This window comes from Ovis aries, chromosome 5 (assembly GCF_016772045.2).
Source record: "Ovis aries strain OAR_USU_Benz2616 breed Rambouillet chromosome 5, ARS-UI_Ramb_v3.0, whole genome shotgun sequence".
In the NCBI taxonomy this organism is placed as follows: domain Eukaryota; kingdom Metazoa; phylum Chordata; class Mammalia; order Artiodactyla; family Bovidae; genus Ovis; species Ovis aries.
In genome coordinates this window covers 37,739,061-37,762,511 of record NC_056058.1, presented here as the reverse complement: position 1 = coordinate 37,762,511, position 23,451 = coordinate 37,739,061, and the positions used below count along the sequence as shown (strand labels likewise).

General features: G+C 41.4%; 1 protein-coding gene across 2 annotated transcripts; it reads left to right on the top strand.

The window, feature by feature from the left end:
* Window positions 1-5,896: 5,896 nt before the first annotated feature.
* Window positions 5,897-21,857, top strand: ZFP62 (ZFP62 zinc finger protein). Of its 2 annotated transcripts, none has more exons than XM_012178348.5 (2): window positions 5,897-5,943; window positions 17,997-21,857. In XM_012178348.5, coding segments are annotated over exons 1-2 (2,718 nt in total). In that variant the 5' UTR covers window positions 5,897-5,942; the 3' UTR covers window positions 20,714-21,857. The 2 variants fall into 2 exon arrangements, with proteins under 2 accessions (XP_012033738.2, XP_042106326.1); XM_042250392.2 differs by having other exon boundaries at window positions 5,897-5,947.
* The last annotated feature ends 1,594 nt before the right edge of the window (window positions 21,858-23,451 follow it).

The window sequence follows — 23,451 nt, the reverse complement described above, 5'->3', positions numbered from 1 at the left end:
TTATGGAGATGATAGCAGCAGTGGTGGTGAAGGTTAGTGTGGGCATGTTTTATATTTAAGTCTTCGATGCATCTGGAGTTTATCTTGATATAAAGCAGTGGTTTGAATCCAAAGTTATGTTTTTCTAATACTTGACAGTTGTCCCCACACCGCGTTTTCCCCACTGATTTGAAGTGAAACCTTTGTCAGATACGAAGTACCCATGACTCTTTATGTCTACTTTTAGACTTTATGTCTCATAATTACACCAGTTTAATTATTAATATATTATAATAGTGTTCTCTCATCACTTTTTTTCAGGCATTTCCTGGTTAGAAACAAGCAAGAGCTTGTTCATTTTTTCACATGGACTTTAGAATCAATTGTGTGTTGCTGAAGAAAATTTTGTTGCTATTTTTAATTGGGATTATTAGTTACAGATAAATTTAAATAACATACATTTAGAAATAACATTGTTCTGATGCTGAATCCACACCAGTGAACTGTGCTTTGGAGAATCTTTCCATAAAGTGAGTTAATCTTTTGTGACCCCTGAAGCAATGTAACTATTCTTCTCATAGGGTCTTGCATGTATCTTGTTAATTTCAGGGTATTTGTCCTTTTGAGTATTTGTTTCTACTGTAAGTATATAATCTTTCCTTCCGCTATTCTAATTCTAGTTTGTATATAAGAAAACTATTGGTTTTTGTATGTTAATTTGGAATCATACCCCTTACAGAATTCTTTTACTATTTATTCTAGTTTAGTTTTTTTTTTTTTAGCTGAACCTCTAGGGATTTCAAAAGTGAAATATTTTTATCTACAAATAGGATAATTATACCCCTGCTTTCCAACATTTATATTTTGCTTTTCTTTATCCAGCTGCAGTGGGAAATGATGGTAGGAGGGCTGACATGCTTCTCTGGTTCTCTTATCTGATTGCTTCCTATGTTTCTTGACTGTTCTTGCCAACTATTTCAAGGAAAAGATACAAAAAGCACACTACTATGTATTATAACACTGACTTTTTTTTTTTAAGGAGGCTTAGTAAGAACTTAAATTATTAACAACAGAAAAGTTGAGTAGATTATAGTTCAAGGGGCTTCCCTGGTGGCTCAGATGGTAAAGAATGCGCCTGCAATGCAGGAGATCCAGGTTCAATCCCTGGGTTGGGAAGACCCCCTGGGAGAAGGAAATGGCTACCCACTCCAGTATTCTTGTCTGGAGAATCCCATGGACAGAAGATCCTGGAGGGCTACAGTCCATGGAGTCACAAAGAGTCTGATACAACTGAGGAACTAACACTTTCAGAATATCACAAATATCAACATGGAAATGATAATGTATAAAATCATTTGTGGGCTTCCCTGGTGGCTTGGCTGGTAAACAATTTGCCTGCAATCCAGGAGACCTGGGTTTGATCCCTGGGTTGGGAAGATACCCTGGAGAAGGGAACAGCTATCCACTCCAGTACTCTGACCTGGAGAATTCCATGGGCTGTATAGTCCATTGGGTTGCAAAGAGTCAGGCATGACTGAGTGACTTTTACTTTCAAAATTATCTGTAAAAAGCACTATCTAAAACTTGTAGATAGAATATTTATAACTATCTGAAAAATATCTGAAAAGTGGCAATAGAAAGAAAAAGAACTTTGCTAATATGTGATTAACAGTGATTGTCACTAGGTAACAAGATTAAAAGTGATTGCTTTTCCTAATTTTTCTATTTTCCAATTTCACATAATGAGCTGACATTATGTCATAGTGGGAGAAGGAGTTTTATTTTAAATTTTTGTAACCAAATTTAATGATTAAAAGCGTAATTGGAAGCCAGCCCCTTTGGGCATCAGTTCAGTTCAGTTCAGTCGTTCAGTCGTGTCCGACTCTTTGCGACCCCATGAATCGCAGCACGCCAGGCCTCCCTGTCCATCACCATCTCCCAGAGTTCACTCAGACTCATGTCCATCGAGTCCATGATGCCATCCAGCCATCTCATCCTCTGTCGTCCCCTTCTCCTCCTGCCCCTAATCCCTCCCAGCATCAGAGTCTTTTCCAATGAGTCAACTCTTCGCATGAGGTGGCCAAAGTACTGGAGTTTCAGCTTTAGCATCATTCCTTCCAAAGAAATCCCAGGGCTGATCTCCTTCAGAATGGACTGATTGGATCTCCTTGCAGTCCAAGGGACTCTCAAGAGTCTTCTCCAACACCACAGTTCAAAAGCATCAATTTGTCGGCGCTCAGCCTTTTTCACAGTCCAACTCTCACATCCATACATGACCACAGGAAAAACCATAGCCTTGACTAGACGGATCTTAGTCGGCAAAGTAATGTCTCTGTAATGTCTCTGCTTTTGGATATACTATCTAGGTTGTTCATAACTTTTCTTCCAAGGAGTAAGCGTCTTTTAATTTCATGGCTGCAGTCACCATTTGCAGTGACTTTGGAGCCCAAAAAGATAAAGTCTGACACTGTTTCTACTGTTTCCCCATCTATTTCCAATGAAGTGACGGGACCGGATGCCATGATCTTAGTTTTCTGAATGCTGAGCTTTAAGCCAACTTTTTCACTCTTCTCTTTCACTTTCATCAAGAGGCTTTTGAGTTCCTCTTCACTTTCTGCCATAAGGGTGGTGTCATCTGCATATCTGAGGTGATTGATATTTCTCCCGGCAGTCTTGATTCCAGCTTGTGTTTCTTCCAGTCCAGCGTTTCTCATGATGTACTCTGCATAGAAGTTAAATAAGCAGGGTGACAATATACAGCCTTGACATACACCTTTTCCTATTTGGAATCATTCTGTTGTTCCATGTCCAGTTCTAACTGTTGCTTCCTGACCTGCACATAGGTTTCTCAAGAGGCAGGTTAGGTGGTCTGGTATTCCCATCTCTTTCAGAATTTTCCACAGTTTATTGTGATCCACACAGTCAAAGGCTTTGGCATAGTCAATAAAGCAGAAATAGATGTTTTTCTGGAACTCTCTTGCTTTTTCCATGATCCAGCGGATGTTGGCAATTTGATCTCTGGTTCCTCTGCCTTTTCTAAAACCAGCTTGAATATCAGGGAGTTCACGGTTCACGTAAAACTACTCCAAAGGGGCAGATGAACCCTAAAAGGTGAATTCTGGGCAACATCAGCACTACATCTTTTGTCTTTTTAATGTGAGCAATAGGGAGCAGCTGTAAATACAGATGAAGCTCTGCTTGCTCTCCCGCTGCTCACCTCCTACTGTGAGGCCCAGTTCCTAACAGGACATGGACAGGTAATGGTCCATGAGCCCAGGGGTTGGGGACCCCGGTTCTTGGCTACTTTGTGGGGAAGCTCAAAAATCCCAATTTTCAACACATGTGTGTGCTTTTGCCTAAAACCACAAGACCTGAGAAAGTCCTGGGACTCTGTTCCTCCCTAGGGTTTGAAGCTGCCTGGTCTCCTCTATGAGAAAGCACATCTCATACTAGTATGGTGCCAAATGGATCAAAAACCAATTGCTTCAAAGAAACCCCTTCTATTCCTTCTATTTACTTGCATCTATAAAAAATGTAAAGAAGTATAGAAATTATGCCAAACATTTTCTCACTCTGTTAGAACAGGCAGATATCTAGAAATGAGCAAAGAAAGGAGGGACATAGGCCAAATGGTAGGAAGCCACACATCCTGTAAACAATGAGGGTCCTTGGACAAACAAAGAAAAGCAAGAACCTCCAGACTGATAGGAAACCACACATTCTGGGGTGATAAGTGTAAGCAGATAAAGCTGGGAATCTCTGGGGTACAAATATAACCTGTTTCTCATTATGCCTTCATTACAATAAAATTAGCCTTACAGGTAAGAAGTTCCCGTCATGCACCTATGCCATGACACTTCTGATCAAGGCTTCTGCATGCATGTATATGAAATTGCTTCAGTCATGTCCAACTCTTTGGGACCCTGTGGACTGTGGCCCACCAGACTCCTCTGTCCATGGGATTCTCCAGGCAAGGATACTGGAGTGAGTTCTGATCAAGGCTAAATAAGGACAAAAATCCCTCCTTTCCCTCTGGAAAATGGAGCTGTGATGAAAATCAGGAAATATGACCCCAAACCCCTTCCTCCCCAGTGAATATTCTGTCCATTCATTTTGCCACCCCATATCACGAGCTTAGTAAAGAAACTCGGCAGATACTCACCTAAGTCTGCCTGCTCTTCCTTTGAGCATGTACTGTGGCTTTGGCTCAGATGTAAGTATCTGCCTGCAATGCAGGAGACTGGGGTTTGATCCCTGGGTTGGGAAGATCCCCTGGATGAAGGGAATGGCTATCCATTCTCCAGTATTCTTGCCTGGAGAATTTCGTGGACAGAGGAACCCGGTGGACTACAGTCCATGGGGTTGCAAAAGCCTGGCACTCTATGGCTTAAATCCCTGCTTTGCTTTCTTGACTTCCTTATCTCATCTCTGAACTTTTTCTTCCAAAGGCAAGAAACCACTCTCCCATAACAACTCTAGATAAGTAAAATCCATCCAATTAATTTTCATATATCATTGAATTGTTTAAAAATCCATCTTAGTGTTTCCCTGGTGGCTCAGCGGTAAAGAATTTGCCTGCCAACATAGGAGATATGGTTCAATCCCTGGTCTGGGAAGATCCCACATGCCAGGGAGCAACTAAGTCCATGTGCCACAACTATTGAGTCTGCGCTCTGGAGCCTGGACCCACGCACCGCCAGCTACTAAAGCCCGCTCTCCTTAGAGCCCATTCTCCACAAGAGAAGACACCGAAATGAGAAAACCCAGGACTGCAGCTAGAGATTAGCCCTGGCTCCCTGCAACTAAAGAAATGCCCAGGCAGAAAAGAAAATGGAGCACAGACAAAAAAAGCATTTCACTTTTTGTCCAAGAACTGATAGTAGTATTTTGCAATATGTATGCTTTTATTAATAATCCAGAAAATACTTAGCATGAGAAAAAATTGTAAATTTCTAATTTTGTTACAGAAATGCACAATAGGGTGAACAATAAAACTTGCAAAAAATTTTTTACAATAGGATCAAATTCAATGATGTACGTAGAATGAAAATATTTTAGATTAGGATAAAAACTGTGAGGGACATAAAAATACAAGTTCGAGAATAAAAACCAAAAAGATGTAAAATTTTTGATCGTTTAAAGTGGATGATAGTATCAAGTCGTCAGTTGTCTAGAGTCCGATGGATGCCTCTTAAAGAACGGAAAGTAGTTTTGTGTGTATCAGTATTCACAATGTGGCCTCAAAAATGCCTTTTGTAATTACTTAAACTTAAGATAAAAGGTATTTAGATGTTACTGCAAAAAGAAAGCATCGCTTTTCAGTCATCTCAAGCTGGGGTTTCAGGAGCCGACATCAGGGGTCACTGCCCGGCTTGAGCCACTGAAGGGTTGGGATCAGGTTTGATTCAGGGCTGCCCAGCCGGTAGCGCTTCTCTGCGGGTCTCTGTGGGTAGGAGCACTCTGGCCACTGCGCCAGCCCCTCGAACAAAGTCGGGCTCCTAAGTCCCCTTGGGCTCCTCCGCCCTCCCTCGTCCCTCCCCGCGGTACGTTAAGTACCCCCTGTGTACTTGAACCGACTTAACTTCAAGTACATAGGTTCTTAGGTGTTTTTTCTACTGAGTCACACATTTGCTTTATTGTCCGCCCTACGCCGCAAGTTGAAGTCCTAGAAAACTGTAATCTTCGTGGGTTCGTCCCCAACGCGCGCCACGATGAGCACTTCCCATTAATTTATAAATTAAATATATATGTTATAACTGTAAAGGAACAAGTCCTCTCTAGCCGCGGATGCCGTCGCAGAGTACCACTGGTCACGTGCCCGAAAAAATAGCTATCAGCGAGTCAGTCCTCCAGCCTCGTAGAGAGGACTCGGAAGTGCCCCAGAGCGGACCTGGGTTTTTCCGGCCGGGCCGTCCGCGCTTTTGTCCCGCCGGCGGCCGGGCTCCCGCGGCGCCGCCACAACCAGTACGTGAGTCCGAGGCCGCCCGCGCTCCCGCCCTCGGCCCTAGCCTGCCACGCCCTTGTCTTCTTGGCCGGGTCTCGGCTATTCCTCGGATCTTGGGAGGGGTCGGGGAGGAAGCGCGCCCTCTCGCTACAGACCCCTTAGGAAGCGCATGGGGGACGTAGAGGGGAGGGAAGACCTCGGGTCGGCCTAGAGGTGTAGGGCCCACCCCTGGAACATATCGGGTTCCTTGTGGGCCCCAACTTCGGCTGTCCGAGCGGGCCAGGGTTGGGGTGGGGCTGCCAGGTGTGTGGAGGACTGGGGGCCCCATACCAGTGTTTCTCAGCTCTTCGCTGCTGTCTCGGGCGAAAGGGGAACCCAGAAAATCAGTGCTTTAAAGAAAGCCCCCAGTTCTGCGCCCGTGGCAGTTAAGTTTGTCCCTGGGATTTGAGAGTGAATACGAGCTTTGGAAGGATCCCGAGGGGTCATGTTATTTGACCTCCCCGCCCCACACCCTTTTTGTTTTGTTTGGTGGGGCCGTGATGTTGAGAGACTACTGCCGCAGGTGTTGATCGAATCGCTGGGAGGCGCTGCCCGGCCTTCGCCCTAGGAGAGTTCACCTTCTGTACAGACGAGAGATCCGGGAAGAGGCTGTCTGTCGCTGCCTCTCACAAAGAGAAGGAATTGACTAGGTAGGGAGAAATAGGTCGAGGAGGCTTCTAGGGAATCCAGGCGTGGGGATGTGAAAGAGGAATGGAAGGCCCGGGCTGGGTGTGCTGCTCTAAAACGTTTGGATTAGGAGGCCGCAGGAGTGTTTCCTTTTTGAAAGCAGGAGGGTATTTCCTTAAATAAGTTTTTGACTATGTAATGTATTCATATGGTTCAGATATTAAAAATGTGAAAAGATATCAATGAAAAGATCTCCTTCTGTTCAGCCATCTTTCTAGGCCCAATCCCTTTAGAAAACCAACCACATTTGATAGATAATTTGAGTGTATCCAGTTTCTTTATGCAAACATATTGGTAAATTTGAATGTACTCAGTCCCTCCTTTTTTTCATACAGGTAGTAAGGTACTGTTCAAAATTCTGCACCTTGCTTCTTTTACTTAATCTGTATTAGAGGTCATCAGAACACAAAGCTTTTTTTCTTTCTTTCTTTCTTTCTCTTTTTAAATACAGCACTGCAGTATTGGAGTGGCATGGCCACTGTTTGGATGTTTTTGTTGTTCAGTCACTCACTCTTGTCTGACTCTTTGTGACCACATGGACTGCAGCACGCCAGGCTTCCCCATCCTTCACCATCTCTGGAGCATGCTCAAACTTATGTCCATTGAATCAGTGATGCCATCCAACCATTTCATCCTCTGTCATCCTCTTCTCCTGCCTTCAATCTTCCCCAGCATCAGGGTCTTTTTTAATGAGTTGGCTCTTTCCATCAGGTGGCCAAAGTATTGGAGCTTCAGCATCAGTCCTTCCAATGAATATTCAGGACTGATTTCCTTTAGGATTAACTGGTTGGATCTCCTTGCAGTGCAAGGGATTCTCAAGAGTCTTCTTAACACCACAGTTCAAAAGTAGCAGTTCTTCTGCATTCAGCCTTCATGATCCAACTCTCACATCCACACATGACTATTGGAAAAACCATAGCTTTGACTAGACGAACCTTCGTCGGCAAAGTAATGTCTCTGCTTTTGAATATGCTGTCTAGGTTTCTCATAGTTTTTCTTCCAAGGAGCAATCATCTTTTAATTTCATGGCTGCAGTCACCATCTGCAGTGATTTTGGAGCCCCCAAAAATAAAGTCCGTCACTGTTTCCATTGTTTCCCCATCTATTTGCCATGAAGTAATGGGACTGGATGCTATGATCTTTGTTTTTTGAATGTTGAGTTTTAAGCCAGCTTTTTCACTCTTCTCTTTCACTTTCATCAAGAGACTGTTTAGTTCCTCTTTACTTTCTGCCATAAGGGTGGTGTCATCTGCATATCTGAGATTATTGGTATGTCTCCCAGCAATCTTGAGTCCAGCTTCTGGTTTATCTAGTCCAGTATTTCACATGATCTACTCTGCATATAAGTTAAATAAACAGGGTGACAATATACAGCCTTGATGTATTCCTTTCCCATTTTTGAACCAGTCCTTTGTTCCATGTCTGGTTCTAACTTGCTTCTTGACCTGTATACAGATTTCTCAGGAGGCAGGTCAGGTGGTCTGCTTTTCCCATCTCTTGAAGAATTTTCCACAGTTTGTTGTGATCCACATGGTCAAAGGCTTTAGCATAGTCAAAGGCACATAGCATAGTGAAGCAGAAGTAGATGTTTTTCTGGAATTCCCTTTTTCTATGATCTAACAGATGTTGGCAATTTGATCTCTGGTTCCTCTGCCTTTTCTAAATCAAGCTTGAACATCTGGAAGTTCTCGGTTCACGCACTGTTGAAGTCTAACTTGGAGAATTTTGAGCGTTACTTTGCTAGCATGTGAAATGAGTGCAGTTGTGTGGTAGTTTGAACATTCTTTATCATTGCCTTTCTTTGGAATTGGAATGAAAACTGACCTTTTCCGGTCCTGTGGCCTTGGATGTTTTGGATGTACCATCATTTTTTAAGATCTAGTTAGGCCATTTGGGTTGTTTCCAGTTTCTTTGTTAACTTCAAACTACGGAACACCCAGTGACTTTGTCCCAGGGCATATCTGAGCAAGAATTTTTAAAGAAGGGATTGACATGTCATACAGTGTTTGAAGAACAAATAAAACCAAGTAGCTTTTGTCTCCTGATACTTGTGTTTATGATACTTAGCCTTACAGGAGCACAAACAACTGTCTATTAATGACACTCTTCAAGCCAGTCTTGCCCTTTTAGCTTCAGAAAATCTCTCAGTCCCCCTTTCAAAATCTCCTTTGCTTACCTTATTCCTTAGGATGACTAGGATTCTCTTCCCCATTACTAGGTATGAGAATGTTCTATTTCATTTTTTACTTTAAGGAAAAAATCACCCTTAATCATAAAGATTAAGCAGTAGAACCAACTTATATTAACCATTTACAATTCCAATACTTATAAACTAAATGCAGTAACTAAAGCAGAAACCATACTTTCTTCCCATCTGCATAACCCTTTTCTCACACACTCCTTAGTCTCATCTTTCATTTGTCCTATCCTTTCACTTCTGAGTCTGTAAGCATTTTGTGCTCATATTCGCTCTTATTTTCTCTGTTTCTTTCTTTTGTTCGTCACCTTCAAGTCCAGTATAATATCCAGCAACTTAAGACACAGAATCCAGATGGTAGATGGATTTGTGGAATATGGTTGGTACTCTGAAAATCCTCAGTAGCTGCAGATGTGTTGTACCTGTTGTTTGTTGAAGTCTGTTGTTAAGGCGGGAATTTTCAGCCAGAGTAAGCCACAATTCCTCTCTTCTGAGTTGTCTAGTCTCTTAAGAAGTGGCTCCTGACTTTCTTGGGCAGGGATAGCAAAAATTAAGGACAGATTCTTACTCTCTGCGTGAGCTTTTCCAGGCATTGGTGGTAGAACATGAATAATGTGAAGCACAGAAGTGCCCAGATGTTGTGGGTCCTATGTAATTTAAAAGGAGTGGATGGCTTACTATTGCTTAAACTTTTAACTGATATAACTAGGCTATATGGATAGAACTAGTTTTCTCTCTGTTGAGAACTGATTCGAGAGGAGTTCCCCTATAGCGTTGAGGACTTTTAAGAAGTTAAACCCATCTGGCTTTCTTTCTGTGTAGGAATTGTGATTTTGAAGTGATTCCTTTCTTGTGTCATAGGGGACACATGAGCTAGCAAACACATCAGTATTGATTGGCTTATAATAATCTTCCAGACTCTAGTACTAAGTTCTCTCTCCTCCTCAATCCATTCTCCCATTGCAACTAGAATGAGTAATCTTTCTTTTAATTTTATATTATGAAAAACATGTTAACATAATAGGAAAGTAGAATAGTATAATGAACTTGGTACATCCATCATTCAGATTCAACAGTTATTAGGATTCTGCTATATTTGTTTCCTTTTCCCCATTTTATATTTCTTTGTTGAAGTATTTTAAAGGAAATTCCAGACATTATGCCATTTCACCTAGCATAGTCTTAAAAAAAAAGACACTTCAAATGTAGCCAAAATGCCATTATCTCACACCATCCTAAATTAATTCTGATTCCTTGATTTTGTCTAGCAGGAATTGGCAGACTTCTGGATCTCTGATCTGTTTTTATATGGCCTGCAAGCAGAGAATGGTTTTTACATTTTAAAAGAAATGCTTAAAAGCAAGCCAAAAAGAAAAACAACTGATAGAATTGTATGTGCCCCACAAAGCCTAAAATGTTTCCTATCTAGCCCCTTTAACCTCCTGATTTGATAGAATAAGTGATCTTCCAAAATGTATATCTGAGTTTTCCACTCCACCTAAAACTCCTCTGAATCAAGCCTGGACTCCTTAGTATGATGGGCAGACCCTGCTGCAGCCCTTATTTTTGCCCACCTATCCAGTTGTGCCTGCCATCATCTGTTCCATATGTCCAGGGCATGGTGAACACCAACCCTTTGCATCTGCTCTTCTGTCCACTGGAACTAGACCTTTCTTCCTGAAGCTTTTCTTAGTTCTTTGGAGCAGAGTATGTCCCTTCCCCTTCTTCCCTCATCCATGCTTTATGTCTGCCATTATTATCATATATTGGCTATATTCCTGCTAGACTCTTCTACTAATTTGCAAGTCTCCTAGTACTATCATTATGGTTTTTAGCTTTTCTGCTTCTGTTTTTGACTGACCTTTTCTTAGTCATCAGTTTTGTTTAGTCAATTCATAATATGAATTCCATTGCCGACCATCTGCTTTCAGTGAAGATGCACATGTATATTACCCTGTTTTGATTTCAGCCATTAAGTGGATTGGGTGGACTACGTCAGATGATAGGAAAATCTGCTTCTCCCCAAACAGGTGGTTAAGCAGGGCTAGAACGGGGAGACTCCTGGAGTCTGTCTAGGCCAGAGGTGTAAACAGTGAAGTACTTACGATTTCATGCAGACCAGGCCAGGCCACAGCCAATCAAACAAGGAATCCCAGAGGACATGAAGGGAATTGAGAATTAGTCTATTGAGGGAAAGGGTCCAACCATCTGGGCCAAGGATTCTAAGTGTGGTGTCAGCAAGGGGTGAATTAGTATGGCCCCAGCAAGTTGCTCCAGCTGGTGAGATGCAGAAAGCTTCAGGCACCACACTGCTGCTGCTGCTGCTGCTGCTGCTAAGTCACTTCAGTCGTGTCTGACTCTGTACGACCCCATAGATGGCAGCCCACCAGGCTCCCCCGTTCCTGGGATTCTCCAGGCAAGAACACTGGAGTGGGTTGCCATTTCCTTCTCCAATGCATGGAAGTGAAAAGTGAAAGTGAAGTCGCTCAGTCATGTCCAACTCTCAGTGACCCCATGAGACTGCAGCCCACCAGGCTCCTCCATCCATGGGATTTTCCAGGCAAGAGTACTGGAGTGGGGTGCCATTGCCTTCTCTGCAAGCACCACACTAGATAGCCTTTAAACACTTATTGGGGAGGGCTCACAATTCTTGATAGTGTTGGAAGAAAAATTGCATAGGGTTAAGAATGAAGGTAGGGAGACTATGGCAGAAGTTTGGAAGGGAATTTAGGAGGGCTTAAACTAAATTCTTAGCAGTGGGAATGGGGTTGGGGATGAGAACTTGAGAACTGTATAGGTGGTCTTAAATGGTCTTTTGGATGTGGAGTGGTGAGGGAAAGGGGAGAGCCCACTTCTGATTTATTCAGAAGAAAAGATGGGTGGATATGAGACTCTGTAATTGAAGAGGGGGTCTGGGCCAGAGATGAGGCTCTGCAAGACAGCTTATAGGAGCCACACATATAGATGGGACTGCCTAGGAAGGTTATGTAGAGTCAGAAGAGGAGAGGTTTCAGATGCAACAGGGGGCCAGAACATCCAAGGGTCAGCAAACTCAGGAGTCAGCACCTGGCCCTGAAGAAGCTAATGCAGCATGGCCTGAGTGGCATAAATCAGATTGAATAGATGCGGCATGTGGGGAGATGGGACTTGAAGACCACTTTTTCAATATGCAACTGTGGACAGGAGGCAGGATGGCAAAAGCAGTATCTGAAGGGGAAGGAATAGTTGAGACAATTTTAAATTTACACTTTAACATTTTTTTCGTTGGGAAGATCCCCTGGAGAAGGAAATGGCAACCCAATCCAGTATTCTTGCCTGGAAAAATTCCATAGACAGAGGAGCCTGGCAGGCTATCGTCCATGGAGTCACAAAGAGTTGGACACTAGTGAGCGCACACACACACACAAACTTTTTATTGGGACTAATTTCCAATATACAGAAAATTTTCAATAATAATGCAGCAGAAACAACATTTTAAATCAGCTGTATTCCAATAAAAATTTTTAAAAGATAAAGAATGAAAAATAAATCCTAACAATTATCACATTTTTAATATATTTAAAACATTAAAAAATAGTGAAAAAATACCCTTTATTCATTCACCTTTGGTTAACTTTTTACTTCATTTTACCTTCCTTCTCTTATGTTTCATGCATATCTATCTATTTTTCTAAACCATTTGAGGGTAACATACACATCATGGCTCTTTATCCATAACACTTCAGTGTGTATTTATAGGGATATTCTCTTGCATAATTACAGTGCAGTTGTCAGCTTCAGTAAACTTAAAAGTTGTTAATGACTTTTGCCTGACTTACCATGCGTATTCGAGTTCCATCCGTTGACACAGTTATTTTTTATAACAGTCTTTACCTGCAGTACAGATCCAGTTGATAGCACGTATTGAATTTAGTGGTCAAATCTCTTCAGCCTGCTTTAATATGAAGCATTTCTGTAGCTTTTGTATTTTATGACAATGATACTTTTGAAGAATATAAATACCTTTTAGTAGAATGTTCTTTTTTTGGATCTATCTGATCTACCTGATATTTATTTTTCAGTTCAGGTAATGCATTCTGTAGGTGATGTGTCCTTCTCAGGGTGTCACTTCTAGAATCACATGATGTTTATCTGCCCCCATTGGTGATACTAATTTAAGAGGACCAGCCAAGCCATGGTTTAATCTCTTCACTATGTGATTACTATTTTTTCCCGTGCAGTCTGTGAAGGAGTATTTTAAGACCTTGCATATATACTGCTTCTCGTGAGAATTCCCCTAGACTTAGAATCCTTTGATAATTCTCCCCTGATCCAATCTCTACTCTGATAATTGCAGAATGCTGATTTTTTTTTTTTCTTCCAACTCTGTTCCCTCCACATTTACCAACCAGCCCTGGCATTCTCCTGTAAACAGGAGGCCTCCCTTTCTCCCGTTTGTACCTGTATGAACTCATGTAATCCTATTTTCAGTGGTTTATAATTCTTGACATAATTGCTATGGAGCATAAATTCAGTGTTGAAGCTGGCTCTTGTGGTCTTGTCATATGCTCACATCATCTTTTTGTCGTTGTTGAGCATTTTTTTAATTTGCTGTCATAACGATGTCTCAGCTCATCTTGTACCTATCCTGGCCCCAGCCTGGAATCCTCCAGGTTCATTTTAGTAGATAATGGTAGTAGAGTCCAAGAACAAGGTGCTGGATTGTGCTCATTAACTCAGATATTTTTGATTCTTAGCTTTTCAGCAGACAAAGCTAGCAAGTATATGTACATTTACACATATATACATACAAATATTGGAGAAAGAAATGGCAACCCACTCCAGTATCCTTGCCTGGAAAATCCCATGGGCAGAAGAAGCTGGTGGGCTACAGTCCATGGGGTCTCAAAAGTCAGACATGACTTATTGATTACACCACCACCACCACATACAAATATACATACATGGGAATGTACATTTATATAATGTGCACATTTGTATATAATTTAGAAACCATAAGTTCACAGTAATACCTCTGATTTGTCCCCACAGGGTCTTTCTTGTCTTCCCCTATTCCATATTATTATGTTCCTTCTTCCTCTAGGAGAGCTCTGGCTCCCAACTAAATCAACACATTTACTCAGTCTAGTAATAGATCTAAAATTGTTTCTGAATTGCTTTGCCCATAACACTACAGGAAACAAACCTTCCCAAACTAGTTAAGTTGTTTGCAGCTCTTCCCCGCTGCTCACTCCAGCCTTCCCCAAACTGCGAGTATATATTACAGAGTTATATATTATGTACCCAAGTGACATGAGTTAGTTCTTCCTTTTTTTTGTTTTGGTCTTACATTTACCAAATTCATGTAAAACACAAATGAGTTCATTGGTTCCCATTCACTTTATAGTTTAGTGGCTTTCCCCCTTTCCCAGTCTTATTGATGTAATTTTATTTTTTGAATCTGCAAAACATTATCATGCTTCCATGAGTAAAAGCTATACAGAAAGCTGTAATCAGAATGTCTCTCTCCCCTCTCTCTTCTGTTCTATTCCCCCACTCTCTACTTAATAGGAAACAGCCTTCACTGTTTCGTGGATTTTCTCATTACTAAAAAGATAAATAGTTATATGCTGATTTTTTATTTTCCTTCTTACATAAGATGTAGCATATATGCTCTCTTTTGCTTTACAGCATATCCTGGAAATTGCTCCCTAACAATTTATAGAAATGTTACTCTTCTTTTTAGTACTCCATTGTGTATATGTGCCATATACACCAGTCTTCTACGCTTGGACATGTAGATGATTTTCTAGGTTCTGTAATTAAAAATAATGCTATGATGAATAACTTTGTGCACATATGCTTTTGTGTTGTTGGAAGTATATCTTCAGTATAAATTCCTAGATGGGATTTCTGGATTGGAGTATAATGCATACATGTTTGTGTAGGTATTGGCAAACTTCCTTCAACAGAGGTTATGCCAATTTGCATTCTCAGTAATGTATGAGACTGTCTCCACAGCCTCACCCAAAGAGTATATTTTTAAGCTTCCGAATATTTGCCAATCTAACATGTGAGAAAGGGGATCTCAGTATAGTTCTCATTTGCATTTCTCTTACTACAAGTGAAATTGAAAACATGTTTAAGGACCACTTTAGTATTTCTTTATATGAATTGTTTGTTCATATTCTTTACCCATTTTCTGTAGGATTCTTAGTCTCTTTAACTTTAAAACATTGTATATTAGAGATATTAGCCTTTGTATATAATATATGTTGCAGATATTTTCTTCCACTTTGTCATTTATTTTTTTGGTTTTGCTAATGGTATTTTTTGCCATGCAAGTTTACTTTTATTTCTATGTAATCAGCTTTGTTAATCTTTTATTGCATCTGGGTCATAAAAAACTTCTTCTGTGCTCAGGTTGTAGAGGCATTCACCCATGTTTTTTCTTGGTGTCACTTTTTAATATTTAGAGTTCTGCTACATTTGGAGAGGGCTTCCCTGATAGCTCAGTTGGTGAAGAATCTGCCTACAATGCTGGAGACCCCAGTTTGATTCCTGGGTCAGGAAGATCGTCTGGAGAAGGGATCGGCTACCCACTCCAGTATTCTTGGGCTTCCCTTGTGGCTTAGCTGGTAAAAAATCCGCAATGCAGGAGATCTGGGTTTGATCCCTGGGTTGAGAAGATCCCCTAGAGAAGGGATAGGCTACCCACTCCAGTTTTCTGGCCTGGAGAATTCCATGGACTGTATAGTCCATGGGGTCGCAAAGAGCTGGACACGATTGAACAACTTTCACTTCACTTCACTTACATTTAGAGTTTATTCCTGTGAATGATGTAAAGAATGGATCTACTTCCAACACTGTTAAAGAGACCATTTTTGCTTCATTAATTTGAAATACCACCTTTATTGTATACTTGATTCTGTGTATAATTGGAACTATTCTGGATTTTTATCCTATTCTGTTTTTTTATATATCAGTACCACACTGGGCTTCCCTGTTTGGCTGTTTGGTTCAGACAGTAGAGAATCCATCTGCAATGCCGCAGACCCAGGTTTGATCCCTTGGTCAGGAAGATCCCCTGGAGAAAGGAATGGCTACCCACTCCAGTATTCTTGCCTAGAGAATTCTGTGGACAGAAGAGCTTGGTGGGCTACAGTCCATGGGCTTCCAAAGAGTTGGACATAACTGAGCAATTAACACTTTCACTTTTCACCACACTATTTTAGTTATAACAGCCTTTGGAATATTTAAATAGTATGAGTAGTTCTCCTCCCTTACAGTTTTTCCTTTTCTCTTTTTCCACTCTGACAAATTTTGTTTTCTCCCTGGCAATTTCTGGAGATTTGATTTTGTGTTGCAGAAAGTTGAACATATTTCTCTTCTCAGAGCTGAGGGTGAGTAGAGGTGGAAGGGCCCAGATCAAAGGGAATGGGTGGAGCAGGGTCCCTCATGTGATGGGAGTAGGATTCAGAGCACAGATAAAAGGTGTGTTGCTATTGATGGTCTGGATTTCCAGTGACCACTCAGTAGCCTTCACATTTTAAATGGCATGACTGTTCTGCCCAAGGTTGTTCATGCCCAAGAAAGGGAGCATGGAACTAGGGTTGTGCCACCATTCTTCAGTGACTTCTAATGATCTCCTACCTGATATTACTTAATAGTCATTTTGTGAAGCCTTCTCAGATGAACTACCTTTTCATCTTCATTTTTTAAAATGTCTACCAAGTGATTCTTTATTTTAGCTTCCTGGTGATATTCTGAGTTCCTAGCTCCTCCTGTTCTGTAAATGTTAATTCAGAGTACATTATTCACTCCTATAAGCGTAAATTGGATCATGAGTGCAGGTGTTTATATGTGTCCACTCCAGAGTATATATCTTACTTTTCTGCTTTCTTATCACATGTTCACATAGAGTTTCTAAGTAGAATTACAGAGTATTGACCAAGGTGGGGTCTGATACCCAGGTAAGAGGGAGGTCTGAATTTTAACTAAGTCTAATTACAGATGTCTAATTGTCTAAGGCTGGGAGACAACTAAGTTAGAACTGTTGCTTCTGTTCTCAAGAGTCAGTCTTTTAGCAGGTGCATGCTGACAGAGTGCCAGCTGTGTGTAGAGTGCCTTCAAGGGAATAAGGAGTCACTGCCTGGGCCTTAAAATCTGCTTTGAGAAGGAGTTTGCCTTTCCTGAGTCCTGTGGTTTATCCCCAGGTTCCAACCCTTATCCGATAACTTGATCTTGATTAAATAATGAATTAGTTGCTATAGCATATAGAATTAACCAAGTGACTGGCAGTGTTCTCCATACCTTATATATTTAATACATCAGTTCTATTGCCCTCATTTTACAGATGAGGAAACTGGCATAAAGAGCTTAAGTAGCTTTTTTCGGCTCATACATCTAGGTATTTATGCCTAGGCAGTATCATTTCCTTTGCTTGACAGTTTGTATTTTAGCTTCTGATCTTTGATATGCTCTGACTGCAGTTAGCCTGTTCATAAAGTGGGAATGAGTGCCTCTGCCTGGCAAGCCAGAGTGTGTTCTTCCATGTAGAGTTCTTCCCTGACTAAACCACTCTCCAGGGTCAGTGTTTTCCTTGGAGAGGAAATCCAGGAGGCTATACCAACAACAGGCATCTGCAGCTTGTTTTCTTTCTCATCTCTGGCATGACTGTCCTCATGATTTCATAACCAACTCCCCATTACCTCCACTCATGTACTGATTTCTCTTTTAGTTTTGCCAACCCTCTGCTGATTATGACTTCTTAGCTTTTGTCTTATTAATCTTCCTGTCTCCTATTCTTCAGAGACTCTTTCGACCCTCTGTTTGATTTTCAGAGACTAGGTGGCATTTTAACAAATGATCAATGTTGGCCTTGATTCTGTGCATCATTCCAATCCATTTCAACTTGCCATCATGCTAAGCTGTTATGCAGGAATAGAAAACGTCTCTGTTCTATTGGCAACCCAGGGCTCTAGCATTTTAACATTACTTCACAGGGGTAGAAATTTTGGCATGTCCATGACTGTATCCCTAGCAGTTAAAAATGATATCTATCACACCATAAGTGGTCAGTAAACATTTGTGGAGTAAATGAGTGAATTTGGATATTAATTCCTTCAGTTTTTCTAAAGTGAAGGTATCATTTTCATTTTCTTGGTTTAGTGTCACATTTGAAGACGAGGGGCACTGAGGATGAGGAATCAACTGAAAAGTATGAAAATATTCGAAATGCACAATCTGTGTGGCCAAAAGTGGAAGGTCTTCACAAGGATCATATGCAGGAGTCTAAGGTTGGTGAAACTTGTGATTGGGATAGCAAGGTAGAAAATCAGATGGACAAGCCTGAGGGAAAAAGAATGAAGGAAGACAAAAGTGGCTTCAGGGAAAAGATTGGCAAAGCCAGGAATACAGCAAATATAAAGACAGAACAGGAAGATGAGGCATCTGAGAAAAGCTTACATCTGAGCTCAAAATATGTTACACACCAGACTGTCCCTATAGAACAGAAAAACAGTGAACAAGTCAAATGTGTGGAGAGCATTAATGGAAACTCTCATCCCAGTCTACAGCAAAAAGCCAGTGCTGTTAAGAAGTCACATAAATGTGATGACTGTGGGAAATCCTTCAAATATAATTCCCGACTTGTTCAACATAAAATTATGCACACTGGTGAAAAACGCTATGAGTGCGATGACTGTGGAGGGACTTTTCGGAGCAGCTCAAGCCTTCGAGTCCACAAGAGGATCCATACTGGGGAGAAGCCGTACAAATGTGAGGAATGTGGGAAAGCCTACATGTCCTATTCCAGCCTTATAAACCACAAAAGCACCCATTCTGGGGAAAAGAACTGTAAGTGTGATGAGTGTGGAAAATCCTTCAATTATAGCTCAGTTTTGGATCAGCATAAGAGAATTCACACTGGGGAGAAGCCCTATGAGTGTGGTGAGTGTGGGAAGGCCTTCAGGAACAGCTCTGGCCTCAGAGTCCACAAAAGGATCCACACAGGTGAGAAGCCCTATGAATGTGACATCTGTGGGAAAACCTTCAGTAATAGCTCTGGACTTAGAGTCCACAAAAGGATTCATACAGGAGAGAAACCCTATGAATGTGATGAGTGTGGGAAGGCCTTCATTACCTGCAGAACACTTCTAAATCATAAAAGCATCCACTTTGGAGATAAACCTTATAAATGTGATGAGTGTGAAAAATCATTTAATTATAGCTCTCTCCTCATTCAGCATAAAGTTATCCACACTGGAGAGAAACCTTATGAATGTGATGAATGTGGGAAGGCTTTTAGGAACAGTTCAGGCCTTATTGTGCATAAAAGGATCCACACAGGAGAGAAACCTTACAAGTGTGATGTCTGTGGCAAAGCATTCAGCTATAGCTCAGGCCTGGCAGTCCATAAAAGCATTCACCCTGGGAAGAAAGCCCATGAATGTAAGGAGTGTGGAAAATCATTCAGCTATAACTCACTTCTTCTTCAGCATAGAACAATTCACACTGGAGAGAGACCTTATGTATGTGATGTCTGTGGAAAAACTTTCAGAAACAATTCAGGACTCAAAGTCCACAGGCGACTCCATACTGGGGAAAAACCATATAAGTGTGATGTGTGTGGAAAAGCCTATATCTCACGCTCTAGCCTTAAAAATCACAAAGGAATCCATCTTGGGGAGAAGCCCTATAAATGTAGCTATTGTGAAAAATCCTTCAATTACAGCTCTGCCCTTGAACAACATAAAAGGATTCATACAAGGGAAAAACCCTTTGGGTGTGATGAGTGTGGAAAAGCCTTCAGAAATAATTCAGGCCTTAAAGTCCATAAACGAATCCACACTGGGGAGAGACCTTACAAATGTGAAGAATGTGGGAAGGCCTACATCTCACTTTCAAGCCTTATAAATCATAAAAGTGTACACCCTGGGGAAAAGCCCTATAAGTGTGATGAGTGTGAGAAAGCCTTTATCACATACCGAACCCTTGTAAATCACAAAAAAATTCATCTTGGGGAGAAGCCCTACAAATGTGATGTGTGTGAGAAATCTTTTAACTACACCTCACTTCTTTCTCAACACAGAAGGGTCCATACTAGAGAGAAACCCTATGAATGTGACAGGTGTGAAAAGGTCTTCAGAAACAACTCGAGCCTTAAAGTGCATAAAAGAATTCATACTGGTGAGAAGCCCTATAAATGTGATGTGTGTGGAAAAGCCTACATCTCACACTCAAGCCTTATCAACCATAAAAGTACCCACCCTGGCAAGACCCCCTACACATGTGATGAATGTGGAAAAGCTTTTTTCTCAAACAGAACTCTTATAAGCCATAAAAGAGTCCATCTTGGGGAGAAACCCTTCAAATGTGTTGAATGTGGGAAGTCTTTCAGTTATAGCTCGCTCCTTTCCCAACACAAGAGGATTCATACAGGGGAAAAACCCTATGTGTGTGATGGCTGTGGGAAGGCATTCAGGAACAGCTCAGGCCTCACAGTGCATAAAAGGATACACACAGGTGAGAAACCCTATGGATGTGATGAGTGTGGGAAAGCGTACATCTCACACTCGAGTCTTATCAACCATAAAAGTGTCCATAGTGGGCAGCAGCCCTATAATTGTGAATGTGGGAAATCCTTCAATTATAGATCAGTCCTTGACCAACACAAAAGGATCCATACTGGAAAGAAGCTATACCAATGTAACGAGTGTGGGAAGTCTTTCAATATCAGATCAAATCTCACCAAGCATAGAAGAATCCATACTGGAGGGGAATATTTAAATGTGACAAATATGGGAAGTCATAGTGGCACATCACAGAAGAGAACTCATGAGGGAGGGAATGCTCTGGATGGGACCAGGATGAGCATGTCTCTATAGGAGGCAGAGTTTACCAAGTATCAGGGAACGCAAATGGAAGAAAAACTTTATAAGAGTATTTGAGGTCCTTGTTCATGGCTTATAATTTACCCAGTATAAATGAAACCATGAGTAATTTCTTTTCTCTGTGATTTTCAGTCATAGGCAGCAAGGAAGGTTCCAGTGTTGAAGTAGGTGAGCCCTTATGGAATATGAAATATTTAGTTCAGGCTGGGAATAAAACCTATCAAAGTGATGGAGTATGAAAAAAGCCTTCAAAATAAGTAGACATTTCTGGACATAAGAAATACAGATGAGAAAAAGACTTCATTTAGAAGTCACATAGTCACAACAGAAAGTTCATACATGGGTAAATTCTTTGAGTAGAAATGTAGGAAATTCAGGAATAGCTTTGAATTCCAGTTATCCGTTGGTCAGTGGACAAGATCCAAGAAGGACCTCCAATAGGCTAATTCAGGGAAAGGAAACAGGCTTCAGGGAATATAAATTAATATAGTAGTAGTCATGAAGAATAACTTTGATATAACTGATTTGGGGGAGTGATGGCAACTTGTGAAAATTTGGATTTCATTGTAGGAAATGTAAAACATATAGACTTATAAATCTTACAGAAAACAGGAGAGTCACTCATAAATAAATCAAGTTGAATGGACTGTACTGTTGTAATGTTGTGATATACACTATTGAATGGGTGAAACTTTAAAAATTTTCAAATAAACACACTTAATGAATCCTGAATGTGTGATAAGTGAAAATATCACACATTATGCTACAAATGAAGGTTCTACCATGGACAGAAATTTAGCACATTTAATAACTAATGGAACACATCCTCAACATGCAGAAAGAATTGATTCAGGGATTCCTATGAATAGGAATTCTGAGCAGGAGGGCATTTTATTGCAGGACCTGAAAAGCTAAGTAGCTACCTGTTATTGGGGGATAGGAGAAAATTCCTGCTTCTTAACAATCCTGTTAAATGATTGTTTGTGTTATTATTGTAACGATTTCATGCACTACATGTGTTTATTGTCTATTGTAAAATGTTATGAATTTCTGTCAGTGCTCATTCTCAGCCATGAAGAGCCAGATAGTTGTGGCAAGGTAAGGTGAAACTCCAATAAAGGAATTCTTCAAAAGTAAACAGGCTGTGACATACTTTAGGTGGAAGAACACACAGAGAGCCATTTGTGTGTCTTGTCTTGGTGGGGTAAGTTATACCAGATGCAGGCCAAGGAGGGCAGCAGGGGACTCATCCCTCAGGGCTAGTAACTCAGATTTCATGAGAAACTAGGTAGTACCTCCACCAGAAGTAAAGATTGGATTGATCCTCATACTGGGGCTGGATAATAACCACTAGGAGTGGACAGGTTGGGCGAGTGGTCAGTCACAAAATAGACTGTATGTTAACTATATGTAAGACTGGAGACTTCCCAGATGGCACTAGTCATAAAGAACCCACCTGCCAATGCAGGAGACATGGGTTTGATCCCTAGGAAGATCCCCTGGAGGAGGGCATGGCAACCCACTCCAGTATTCTTGCCTAGAGAATCCCATGGACAGAGGAGCCTGGTGGGCTACAGTCTGAAGGGTTGCAAAGAGCTGGACATGACTGAAGCAACTTAGCATACATATATAAGACTATTAACTAGGTAACTCAAAGAATGAAAAGTGAGTCTTTTGAGAATTAAGTAACCTGTCCAGGAATTTTCCTGGTGGGGCTTATCAGTAGAGGCCAAATTCTAAGTCAAGTTTCTCTGGCTCCAAACTCCACTCTTTACAAGAGGACAGTGTTTAGTCAGATAGTTTCTTGGTTCTCTCTAGGATTCCTGTTTTTATACACATAGTTTCCATGCCTCTCTTTAGAAGTATTTCTTCCACTTGCTTCCAAACAAGGTAAGTTTTGATGGTGGTGGGAGGGAGGGATGGTGGTAGAAAAGGGAGAAGGAAAGAGCATTTCTGTCACTCATTTCCACTTTGGAATGTCACAACCACACTTGCTTTTTGTCCTCTACCTGCAGCACTGACAAACCTGACCCTGTCCATAGACTTGGATTAGTTTATTCAGCAAATACTTGTTAAGGATCTGCTAGACACATCCATTGTCTCATGTGCTAGGCAGCAGTAGATAGAGGACAGTGGCCACAGCAAAACCACCCTAATGGATGCTGAACTAAACCTTGGGCTTTGCGAGGAAAGTGATCTCCACCTACTGGGAAACAAGGCACTAGTGACATCTGAGCAGGATATTGAGTTGGGTCTTTTATTTAAGAGAATGGGAAATAGGATGGCCTGGTCAGAAGCAGCATTGGAAATGCCTGCATTGTCCAGAGGGGGCCAGTCCCTGGAGGTCTGGTGTACAGTGGCAGAAAGGAAAGAGGCCATGGAGTATTGATTCCCAGTAGTCACTGAGCATCTACCAATCTTTCATTTGCTGGATATAGGGCCAGCTCTGTTTGATCAGGTTACTTAAGGTGGCCAGGGCTGTTGGTGTGCCTGTGGCCTGAAGTTCCCAACCCCCTCACGCATACACGCACACAGACTCCTACATGAGTTCACGTGGACCTAATGCATCACCTACTTTCAAAAGAGACATGGGTTAAATAACAAGGGAGAAGACATGTAATGCACGAGTGGGGATTCTGAATGCCCCAGCCTACTGAGCACCAACGTGCTCCTCCTACAAACTCTGTTGACTCAGGCACATGGAGAATGAGCCACAGTCTACCTAGGGCCAG